The sequence below is a fragment of the Sycon ciliatum genome, chromosome 1 (assembly GCF_964019385.1).
Source record: "Sycon ciliatum chromosome 1, ocSycCili1.1, whole genome shotgun sequence".
Taxonomy (NCBI): Eukaryota; Metazoa; Porifera; class Calcarea; order Leucosolenida; family Sycettidae; genus Sycon; species Sycon ciliatum.
Genome location: NC_088643.1, coordinates 88,113,813 through 88,126,394, shown reverse-complemented (window position 1 = coordinate 88,126,394; position 12,582 = coordinate 88,113,813). Strand labels below are relative to the sequence as shown.

The window sequence follows — 12,582 nt, the reverse complement described above, 5'->3', positions numbered from 1 at the left end:
CATTATGAGTTCACCTGATGCAGCCCCGCAGTGCCCGCACACATACAAAGCTGAGTAGGATATGAGTCTGACGACTATTCAAGTTGATGAAGGAGAGCTTGCATAGCGGGTAGATGGTCAGCTCAGTGAATCCCTGCCAAGCAGTCATCAAGTACACAAGACAAAATAGACATTTAGGAATATTGAAGAAGCTATCAAGCACCGCATTGTGACCGAGGAACCTACTCTCTGCGTGCCATGCTGAAATACCTCCCAAGCCTTGCATATCCGCAAACCAATGCCCTGCAGCTAGTACCATTATAGATCTTGCAATCACACACCCCGCTGCTTTCTCCGATAAGCATAGCACGCACCATAACAATAGTCGTGTGATGTGTGCATGTGCAAGCATAGAACTCTGTTATGTTCTTGAGGACCTATAAATCAGTGCGTGTGGAGGGAGGGCATAAGTCACAAATGACCAAGTTTCAAACCATACATCATCCATTGCCGGCAACTTTCATGTGTATACATGTACGTCCATGCAAACGTCCATGCAAACTGCCACCATGGCTTGGTAGGAATGAACAGGTCTTGAAAGTGAGGGCGCCAAAGTCATTCGAAATTCGAAAAGATATCCAGGTAGTGGCTAAAAGGGTGGTACAGGGTGATGAAATAAGCCCAGCAGGTTTTTAGAATTTTTCGAAAACAACAGACTGCACGACCATGACGTCATGCAGTGAGTGGACTGCTGTCCGTTTTCCGATCTAAAGCTCATAAAACTGATCAAGATTTACTTTTCGATACCTGACATGTGGACCTGTAGAGTCGTAAAATTTGCATGCATGACGGTGCAGACTATCGCTTTTCTCGGGTTGGCCACACAAGCCCGTCAACCCTTTCGCTACTTGAAGTACTCGTCTCATGCCGTGGCGGATCTAGTTTTAGCCATGGCATAGAGGACAGCTTGGAGTGTCGTGAATAAGACAATCATACTGTTGTGGACATTGAAATTGGGTCTTCCTCCCTGTACCCAGGGACCAACAATCAGGGGTGTCACACACGGTACGACCAGTACGACCACCGGTGTACCACATTTCGTCCAGGATAGTCTGTCCAGAGCGCCTGTAGAGCGCTAAAACGTTCCCTGTTGGTCGAAAAATTCGATTTTTTCCTCCGGGACACCCGACCCCCCAGACATACCACTCCCCACTGCCCTGAGACGCCCTTGAACAATAGTTGATTTCTGAAACGTATTGCCAGAGGTGAAAGAAAGTGATTATTGGGAGTGGGATAAACTTCAAATCCAAGGTAAACAGTCAGGGAAGTGAACTGCCAGGAAATCAGTGTGTGTGGCACATGTTGTGTGCTGCCTGTGGAATGAAAGATTTGTCAGCACATTCTGGGTTCAGCAAGGTCCCAGGTTCAAGTCCTGGTGGGGTTGGCATTTTCCACTTGTTGGCAGTTCGCTGCCCTGACTGTTTTAATACCATGAACAATCCGGATTCTTTTAATTGTTCGGATTTTACGGACGGCCTTTTTTGAGAAAATAACTTCTGGCCCGAAGTGGGCCTTAGATCCAGAATGTGTATGGTGTATGGCATACACAATTGTTCCAGATCACCAGAGAAAACCCTGCAGAAAACTGGCCAGTGTGACAGCAAGGATGTATATTGTTCAGTCCATAAACAAGGGTATAGCTCGCACATCTGTGGTGTGGTGGCCATGTACATGTACCGCCGGCAACCTCATGCTAGTCACCATTTTGCCTATTTAGACTATATGTAGTATGTATGGCATGGCCATTTGCTGGTGAGGTGACAGGACTAAGCTGACTACACATGAGCTACGAGCCTGCATAAAGCACCTCGGTAGTGAACACCAGGTGTGAGGTGAACAGAACCAGCAACACTCATCTCAGGGTACCAGGGCATGTCAGGTAGAAATCTAGATGGTTCCTTGCATTCATAACAATTGAGTATCAGGGTGTGTTTCCCAATACTTCGCCTCCCTCGTGCCCTTAGTGAATCTAGTACATCTGTATTTCTGCCCTACAAGTCAGCCCCACTGCCATTCCATTGCTCATGGAGCACGTATTCAAACAATAACTGTGCAAGATTCTCCTCTTACTGAGATGTATTGCCTGGCAAAGTCAATGTTGGTTATAACCAGTCGTTGATGGCTCGTGCAGACGATTTAAGTGGCATTCGGATGAGCAAGTAAGAACCAAAGGAGAACATAGTGCACACATTAACAACAATACTATACAATCCTTGAAATTTTCAAACGACGGTACTTATAGTTTGAAAGATCGCGAGCTTCGTTCGGACGCTGCTGATCGCTTCATCATGCAGCGATGGTTCAACCACCATCGTTGACACTTTCTAACTTCTCTGCCTCTCGCTGTATCCAATGTATACCCGTGCCACAAGAAACGGAAGAACTGAGCTAAAATGTCAAAACACTCACAATTCAAATTGCAAAATCGAAGTGCTATTTTTGCTGAACTGTTGTGCGTAAAAAGACGAGCTGAAGACTTTTTTCTGGACGGGAAACCCCCTGTGACATGCATCAGTAGGGACACTTCGCCGAATAACCATGAGTAGATCTCACACAATCATTGCTGTGAGAGCTTACATGTCATGTAGACTTTGTAGTATCAAGAGTACAATCGAATCATGTTTCATGTACTCTTGGTAGTATGTCATGTACATGATCACCAATACAAGAGTACATAACCCCTGGCCTGGGGCTATGCACTCCTGCCGAAAGATTTAAGTGATTTGCAGCTCCGAACCGCGCACGTGTTCACCGGTCCGTAATACTGATGCACTTCCTACAGCTTAGTAGTTGCATACCGCGGTATAAATATGCTACCATTTTTTTTAAATCAGCTCCCAGGAGCTTATTTTTCTCTTGGTGCTACCGATACCTCATCATCATCATGTAGGATGCTCGATCTCGTGATATTGATTACGACAATGCTCAGCAGACGCACCTATTTCGTGTGGTACATTCTGCCTTTCCTTGGGCATAGAGCACTCGCAGCAAGAACCTTACACACTTTGTGAGTACACATATGTGCAAATGTGTCGAACCGTGGATAGGGGGCAATAAATCCCATATCACCGGCAGGTTTTTTCAGATAAATTAATTAATACTAGCATCCAAATTCCAATACAAAGAGTCACATATAGCATCTAAAAACTTACGGTAGCGTTATTTATATGTATAGATAGACTATGATGGCGGAACAATTGAGCCAGTTGCACAGATACAGCAACTTCATCCGCAGTGACATCAAAAATGGCCGCAAACTAAGAAAAGCTACACGTGGCTCAATCATCGTGATGTGATGGATCAATGTGTTGACAAACCATGCTGCTGTGCTTCCAGTAGCAATATGATCTAAAATGACTAAATGAACACGGAGACGTGTAGGCTATCGGCAGCAAGCCTCTAGCATACAATAAAGGAATAAAATTGTATGGCAGCAAATGTCACACACTCAACACCAAAGGAGAACTACTGCAGGAAATTACTCGTGGACCTCCTTCTCTGGCAGGCGACCCTTCCACCTCATACGGTCGTAATACATCCTATCCCTGATGTTCAAACCGTTTGGTGGCGGCCTGATGGACATGTCAGTATCGATCGTGACTGGTTGATCCATCTTGTTCATGCAGAAGGTAGTGTTCACACCTCGTACTGCGCAGCCAAACGAAAAAGCCATGACTGGTCCGACTACCAAAAGTTTGCCTGACCCTGCAGAGAAGAAGATCAAGCACACACATCCATCCAACCGAGTTTTCTGTGCACTTTTGCCATTGGATACGAGCATACACGTGCTGTTACCCATATGGCTAGGTAGTCTGTGGGCTTGTGAATCGGTCATGACCCCCCCCTCTTACCCCTAACTTACAGTTCAAGACCTGCATTGGTAAAAGGGAGTGTGCTCTGTCAGTGCCATCACAAACACAGTGATGTCTTCATGAGACAATATGCGAAGAGGCTTGCACAACCGAGGTTGAATTTTCCGCCACGTGCTTGACGTGAAAGTAACAATTTAACCACAAAGCATTGTGTGGCAAATTCATACAACCTCTTCTTCAAATTTATACATAACGTGAGAATGTTTTATACACACACACACACACACACACACACACACACACACACACACACCTGGTCCTGGTCCTGGTATACACTGCCATGTAGGTCACGTGTTTCTCGTTGAGCGAGACGGAGACGAGAGGAGACATGAGCGTTGGTGACGGGATAAGTCATTTCGCCTTTTGAAACGCCTCCGGCAATTCTGACATTGCAATTGGAACTTGTCCCTTTCATCAGCAGTTGGGCGCCTGGTGGATCGGTTGCAGTTGTGGATAGCAAAGCCCCGGATCGACTTACAGCAGCGTTCACAAATGGGACAGTGAGCGGTACAGCACGGTTTCCGAATACATAGGCGTACAGGTGAAGAGCTTGTGGCATTGGCAACATTCGGGGCAGAATTGGACTGGACACAGCGATGGACTGCAATGCCACCCGCACTCCGAAACCATCGGTGACACTGGGAGCACTGGCGGCTGTTGGCTTGCTGCTGGACTGGTTTACGCCGTTCCATGATGCACTTGTGGCGGGCGATATCTTGCTGCCGAGCAAATGCACGCCGGCACACCTCGCAGACTATCTCCCGAGCCGGTTTCTGAGCTGGTTGTATTGCTCGATAAGCTTGCCGCCACTCAGATCGTTCCTGCGCTGTGTCAAACCATGACTCGTCGGCGATGTTTATTCGTCGCAGGTCGACCCTAATTGCGTCTCGCCATCGTTTCCGCGGGCCACACGCTGGGCGTGGTGGCAGCAATGTGCCAAACAACAACATCCGCGGCATCCGCTCCTCAGGCATGCGTACCACGTGCCCAAGCCATTCCAGTCTTCTCTGCATGAGGCGGTCGGGGATATCCAGTGGGTTTGCTGCATTCCATGTTTTCAGAATGGTGTCCTTGGCTATCTTCAAGTCCCACACATCCCGCTGTGCAACACTCATGATGGAAAGAAGCGACCGGTAGTAGAAGGTCGTGATCCGTTGCACATCACTTTGCAGCGGTACCCACGTCTCCGCACAATAGAGCAGTAAGGACAGAACACAGGCCTCGAAAACCAGACGCTTGGTGCGCAGAGAGAGATTGTGGTCATTGAAGACAGCATGACGGAGCGCTCCAAAAGCACGGGAGGCAGATGAAACACGGGTCGATACATCTTTGTGAGATCGGCCAGAATCATGGATAACAGCACCCAGGTATCGGAACTCACGCACACATTCCAATGTGCCATTCTTCACAGGAAGAGGAAGTCGGTCATCATCCGTGATACCATAGCCAACCGCCATAAATTTGGTCTTGTCCAGATTGACGGTCAGACCAAATGCAGACGAGACATCGATGAACATATCCAGAGCAAGAGCAGCAGCAGTACGGGTAGTGGCAAACAGTGCAGAGTCGTCAGCGAACTGGCAGTCGTTGATGGTAGTCTGATCGTCAGTACGCTTTCTCTTGAAATAAAGCGAGCCCCCAGGATTGAATGCCAACGGGACGCCGATACCAGGCACATGCTCGACCACTCTGGACCATCTCTGGAAAACAGCCCACATGAATATGTTGAATAAGACTGGTGCCATACAACAGCCCTGCCGCAAACCACTCTTCACTGCAATGGGTTGGATGGGTGTTGACCCGATGGAGAGAGTAGCCGACATGGAGGTGTGAAACGACTTGATGATGTTTACGATGTTACTAGGGACCCCTGCCTTCGCGAGAATCAGCCACATGCATTCACGGTTTACTGAGTCGTACGCCTTACGTAAATCAACAAAGACAACGTATCCCGGGCAGCGATGTTCGTACAACTTCTCCAGGACTTGGCGAACTGCAAACACCATGTCTGTGCAAGATCGACCCTTACGAAAGCCGCACTGGGAGTCGGGTAGAATATTCTCCGCAATAATCTGTAATCTGGACTGAAGTACTCGAGCAGCAACTTTCCCAACAACATCCAGGAGTGATATGCCACGCCAATTATCACACAATGAGAGGTTACCTTTCTTTGGGATTGGCACAAGGTTGCAGTCTACCCATTCCTGCGGAACAGCCTCGTCATCCCAGACATGGTGCAACAGATCCAACAGTGCCTCCATGAAACTCTCACCACCCGCTTTGACCAACTCAGGCAGGATAGCTGAGGCGCCAGCGGCCTTGCCGTTGCTGAGTTGTCGAATAGCTCGCGCCACCTCTGCTGCATCCGGCTTGCCAGCGATGTTCTGGTTGATAGGCTGCTGGTCTATTTCGTCAATGGCACATGGATCAAATGTGCTAGGGATGTTGAGTACGCCATCGAAATGTTGGTACCATCGTCCACCTTGTTCCTCCACAGATTTGCAGATGTTGCCATTTGCATCCCTAATAGCGGTAGTAGACACAGGGCGTAATCCCTGCTTGGCAGCCTGCATATCCTTAACACATGCCCACACCCGTGAGGAACTAAACCGTGCACCATCAAGAGATTTGGCTTTGTTGGTGAACCAGGAGTTCTTGGCAGAGCGGACAGCAGCTCTTGCCTTACTCCTGGCAGCCTTGAACCTGTTCCACGTGTCATCAGACCTGCCACTTGAAATCCATTCTTGATATCGCTGATTCCTTTCATTCAACAAGGGTTCGAGGGTATCTTTGCTCTCAGTAAACCAATCTGGTTGACGACGTTTCTGAAAACCGAGGGTCTCCTCTGCAGACTCGGTGACCGCGGTGCGCAACCTCGACCATTTGCATTCAACGGTGGTATGTTCATTCGGCTGTTGCAGACTGTTTGTGAGGCATTCACGATAGACATCAGCAACTCGTGTGATGTTTCCAGATGAGTCAGTGCTGTGGACATCCTTCAAACGTGCAACATCAAACCGCTTACATTTCTTCGTTTGCACACAACGCGAGCGGCGCTGCAGACGGCCTACTACAAAACGCGCAGCCACCAGGTTGTGATCGCTCCCACATTCCGCACTTCTTATAACTTGAGCATCAATACATTGGTGGTAGTCAGCTTGTGACGTGATGACAAAATCAATACAATGAAATCTCTTTGACCTTGGATGTTGCCAGGTCCACTTCCTATCCTCTGTCTTGCAGAACCATGTGTTACACACCATCGCCTGAATAGTTGCAAGAAAATCCAACAGCTCACGTCCTGCAGAGTTCATCTCACCCACTCCATGTGGGCCCCGTACACGTGACCACTCATCAGCGTCAGCATGCGTACGGGATCCAACTCTGGCGTTGAAGTCACCCAACAGAATAAACTTTTCTGTGCCCATCCGTGGCAAAGTCGCTTGCAAGTCCGCAAAGAACTGTTCCTTGGCAATTCGCTTGCTGGCGAACGTCGGAGCATATGCGGAGATGACAGTATACCATACCGGTGAACACCCATGAATATCAAACTTCAATCGCGCTGACACAATCCGAGAGCTGCGGGCGTCGTATTGACAACCGCCGTCACGCCACGCGCGAGCTGCATTTCCCAGCAACAGAATCGCAACACCTTCACCCCTTCGACACGACTCTCCCTCGCCAGGTGAAGGTCTTCCAGACGAAATTAGCACTGCTCCGTCGATGTTGTAAACGTTCTTATCCAGCCAGTAGGTCTCTTGAAGACAAACTATTTCCAATCCAAGACGTTTGAAAATTTGAATTATCCGATAAATTTTCTTGTCGTCAGCCACTTGATGTCGAGTGGATGCTGTTTGGACGGGTCCTTCACTTTCCAGCAACGAGCGGACATTCCACGTCCCAACGCTCAGGGTAAACTCCTTTCGTCTCCTACTGCGTGCGGTAGATGGCTCCATTCGCGGGCTTGCAAGGCCTCGCGATGGGTCCAACAGCGGAAAACAGAGTCAGAGTGACGACACCCGAAGTTCGTCCTGTAATCTGCTCTGCTGACTTTCCGCTGTGGACTTCTACTGGGAACTGTCCCAGGGACGACCCTGGAAGCCCAGAGCCGTCCCTGAGAACTGAAAACTAACAAAAACTAATCAAACGATGAGAGCTACAAAATTCCTAACCGACTCCTGTAGAGTCACACACACACACACACACACACACACACACACACACACACACACACCTATACAGGGGGGTCCTATCAGTTCAGGGTGGAATCCAGGACACCAGGTAATAGGGCTGGTATTTCACCAATGCATGTATAGTGTATACCTGTACTGGTGGTGCTGATGCTGGACATGTATGATGTAGAGCTGACTGACCGGGAACCACTGGGAATGCACAACGAGCTTTGCCCCCTACAACGTGAAAGTCACTGTTCGCAGACTACTGGAAGTGCTGCAATGAACACTGGCCACTACCGTCACTGAAGAAGAAGAAACATGGTACTAGCAGGCCAAGTCCAGATGCAATGCTGGTAAACAGATACGGTATGTAGATATCGTACATGCAGTTGTATGTACAATCATGTAGTACTATGTACGCATGTGTAGTAGTGGTGAAACGAATATCAAAACCCAGTAGCCGAATATTCTTTGGCTTTTAACGAACGAACGAATATTCTTGACATCACATGCCCTCCTCTCAGTCATTTTATTGGATAGTGTCACTATTACTAGGCATGACAAACGAAGGCACATGTTTCTCCATCATTCTAGGTCAATTTTCACAAAATCTCCAGCTGAAGTGCATTTCACAGGCTCAAATAACAGCTTGAGACGTGATTTTTCGTTCGAGCGCCATAACTCCACTCCAGGGCCTCGAATTGCGTTCGGGTTGCTTCTAGATGACAGCTGAGAGTTTGCCAATGCCGATAGACCGTTCGATGAAGCAATTCAGTCAAGTATTCGCGAAGTTACGATAGTTTGAAGTCGCCCGGTAAACCCTGCATACCGGGTTAACGAATATTCGTCATGGAAATATTCGTTCGAATGTGCCAAACCGAACGAATATTCGAATATTCGGTATATTCGTTTCACCACTAATGTGTAGGCATGCACGTGCTTGTACCGCTTTATGTATAGCAGGAGAGAGATGACATGGCGCACTTCTGATAGAGGACTAAAGAAGATTGGTTTAGCACAATGGCTGTCTTGTGAGTGACTGAATAGATGTGTACACTGTACACTCAACTGGAGAGGCAGTAGGCGTGAACGTACCAGCCATTGCGCAGTACATGACGGCCATACCAGCACCAGCTGTACCCCAGTGGGCATTGCTATCCCGTCCTCGATACCTTGCCAGCAGGTTAACGGTAAGGGAACCAGCTGAAAATATCACAGCTGCATGACAAACAACACAAAAGAAAGAGACAGTGCTCCTATGCCTGCATACTGGCAAGTACTTCGAAGTACATTGTGGTATGAACTGAATGAAATGTTTAACTAACGCACATACTTCTATCGCATTCGATAGATTATCGGCAGTAGTCAAACATTTGTAACTCAAACATATCTCGACAGAATCTCATAATTGAAGTACATGTGAATAATTTATACTGTATCATCAGGTTCCAAAAAGTGGCCCAGTTGCACAAAGAGAGCAGTGTGATCATAACCCTGGCATCCCATACCCACCTACATGGTGGGCATTTTCTTTATACACAAATATTCATATTTTTTCAGTTATGGCAAACCTGCTCGGCAGTTCAGGGTAGTACAGGTGGAGTCCTGGTCATTCAAATCTGGCTTGATATTTAATTAACTTTCTCCCAGGACCGATATCAGTCAACACGATTCCAACATACAAGTACTCAAAATTGTCACCGTACTGTACGCATGTACGTGGAGAAAGGAGGGGCTGGAACGGCCGTGGCTGAGCAGAAACTCAGCGCGGTCCCATCTGTCAGTAGAATTAGCCCGATCGTCAGCTGATGAAGCTGTATTTGCTCCGGAGGCACTGGTGGCTGCCAGTACATTATATGTGTTCGAGGCTCCTGCCGTGGTACGGGATTATGTTCACAAAAGCAGAACACCATCCACCAGGCCGCTGGGCCAGTGTTGTGTTTGCTGGCTTCACTAAAGACGGACATGTCAGTGCAGGCTGGTAGTGTGACAGCCACTGACATCATTCCTGAAGTCAAAAAAGTGATTCCGAGAACCCTGGTACTGCTGGGACATGCCAATGCATACTTATCCAAAATGAGGTGGAATTGGTCCAAGGACAAGCTCCTGGCTAAGAGCTGTCGTGGCGATGAGCTGCCGGAGACTGGGAATCTCCTCTTTGGTGAAACGTTCTCTGCCAAGACGATGGAAAGGTTAAACCAGGCAATACCCTAGCGGATGTATCTCGCCTGCCATCGCAAACACAGCCTCGTCGCGAATATCGCTTTCAGAGCAATCCACACCCTGTCCGTTCCACCGGCCGCCTTTCACCATCTCAGCGTGGGGGCTCCTCGGCGTTCCGAAGCCATCAACCGGGGGCCCTATACCAAACCAATCGCCCAGCAGCAGCCCCCCCCCCCCCCCCCCCCCGTGTATTGGACAGCCCGGCGAGACGGCACCCTGGGTCAGTCCAGGTCCGGCGTGACATACGCACCGAGACTCCACAGACTCCATCGCCACTACGTCAATCCAGATCAGAATCAGCCGGACTTGAATCAGAGAAATCCACCTCCTTATCCTGGATTGCTCTGATCACGCAAATTATTTTTCGTTGCCGACCATTTCCTATTATGGACAGGAGCGGATACATGTGGTGTGGAGGGATGATTACAATGCTTTCATACTCAACGCTTAACTCGAGTTATCGCATAGAACAATTGTCAAGGACGGTGAAAACAGTTCACGTTGCTGTCCCCGGGGAAAATTGCGATTCCGCGGCCGCGTTTTTTTCCGCGTTTTTTGCGATTTTTTAAAAGACCGCGTTTTCCGCGTTTTTCCCGCGTTTTTTGAACTTTTTTGTTGCACTACACGTACACACAGTGCACTGTTCGGTCAGCAACGTCTCATCGTGGCGGCTTTTTACTCAAATATGACGAGTGCTTACACCAGAGTCTTGTAATTGATTGATTTCACTACATACTCACTGAAAATTGCCGCACATCAATATTATTCACCGCATATTTACCGCATATTTACCGCAAATTCACCGCAAATTATGCCATATTTTGCCGCGTTTTTCCCCGCGTTTTTTGCGATTTTTTCCGCAATTTTCCCCGGGGACAGACGTTGTAGTTGCCTCCACCACATATTAAAAAACAAGGATGTCTTGCCACTGCAGCTGTGTTTGGTGAGTTCCACTTCATGTGTTGCTTGCCAGAAACTTACTTCAACAATGCACCCCCTCCCCTCCCCATAGTTCAATGCCAGGTGGAATACTCGTGCAAAGATAATACAATAATTATGTAATGTACCTTCGGAGCTTCGTGGATTTCATAAGCACGGCCCTCTGGAGTCAAGGAGCCGTGGACATACTTGGGATTTGTTCGTGAGAATTCCACCAATCCAATGCTATTAAATCCTGCGCAAATCAAATGTCGCCCATATATTATGGCCTTGGTTTGGGTCGCTAGGCACACTAAAAAATTAGTAAAAATACGCTAATATTTGCAGTATTTCTGTCTATGGTGCAAGTGACCGTACCATTCCACAGCGACATTCGAAGAGATATCTTCGTAGCGTGATAGATTCTTGGAGACTGAAGCTTCATCGGGGGCATCACAAGCGCCCTGAATATGCCGGCCACGTATCCTGGTGATAGGAAAGCAGAAACAGCCCAAAATCACCGTGCTGCACTTTCACAGGGCCATCGATCACAAACATTGGAATATCACCAGCAGCATACCAGCAACACCTCCGCGCAAGAAATAGTCGAACGCCTTCTCGCCAATCGCCTCTCCAGACCCAAGAGGAGGGAGCGTGAAGCTCTTGGGTGAACCCCCTTGCAAGTACGACACCAAACCCGGCATGACGAAGCGATGGGAAACTGATACAAGAGTCACTAGTGAATAGTGTCCACAAACAACCTCGAGAGGCCTTCCGCTTGACCTCCAAAGAAGCTCAGCTACGTCTAGAGCTAGAGTAGAGCTAGCCAATAGAGTCTAGAGCCCTCGGGAGCTGGAGTTTCCACTTTTTGTAGATCGATCCTCAATTAACTCCACTGACTACTGGCACTAGTAATAATAATAAACGACAAAAGCCCAGCGCAGCTGCAGCATGCAGGATCTGGACTGGAGTCAGTATTTTTTCGAGGTCCAAGCTTTCTTTCTCAATGCAATGCACGTTATGTCATACGTCAGACATGTCGACAGTGCTTTGTACTGTACTGTAGTCTGTAGTGTAGTGTTCATGTTCAAAATGCGACGCTTTTTATCCTGACGTGCAAAACGGTTTTTTTTTGTCTGTCTACATATTGTACAACTAGTAATAGTGTAGTAATAAGTACCTAAATTATCATATACTGGGATCCATATATGGTCGCGTGGTGCAAACCTCTAACTAAAGACCACCTGCCACTAACGACCACTTTTCCGGGCACCAAGGGGTGGTCGTTAGTTACAGGTTTTACTGTACATGTATCATTTTCGCAGACAGCATATCTATCGCACATAATCATTGGA

The 12,582-nt window shown here is 48.0% G+C and overlaps 2 protein-coding genes across 3 annotated transcripts in view; both read right to left on the bottom strand.

The window, feature by feature from the left end:
* The window catches only part of LOC135806207 (transcription initiation factor TFIID subunit 2-like), a 43,436-nt gene extending 40,961 nt beyond the window's left edge, over positions 1–2,475 (bottom strand). Inside the window, exons 1-3 of one of the 2 annotated variants that reach the window (XM_065320363.1) lie at positions 2,280–2,475; positions 2,110–2,164; positions 59–133 (exon numbers count right to left, since the gene is read on the bottom strand). In XM_065320363.1, the coding sequence (XP_065176435.1) occupies positions 59–133; positions 2,110–2,164; positions 2,280–2,329 (180 nt within the window). In that variant the 5' untranslated portion in view covers positions 2,330–2,475. The remainder of the gene's footprint in view (positions 1–58; positions 134–2,109; positions 2,165–2,279) is intronic. The other variant, XM_065320362.1, reaches the window with a different exon arrangement.
* Positions 2,476–3,061: 586 nt separating this feature from the next.
* On the bottom strand, positions 3,062–12,145 carry LOC135806206 (uncharacterized). Its single transcript, XM_065320361.1, has 4 exons — positions 11,808–12,145; positions 11,606–11,713; positions 9,182–9,304; positions 3,062–3,744 (listed from the first exon to the last, which is right to left on the bottom strand). Exons 1-4 carry the CDS (start codon positions 11,929–11,931, stop codon positions 3,518–3,520), a joined length of 582 nt encoding a protein of 193 aa, XP_065176433.1. The 5' UTR covers positions 11,932–12,145; the 3' UTR covers positions 3,062–3,517.
* Positions 12,146–12,582: the final 437 nt, after the last annotated feature.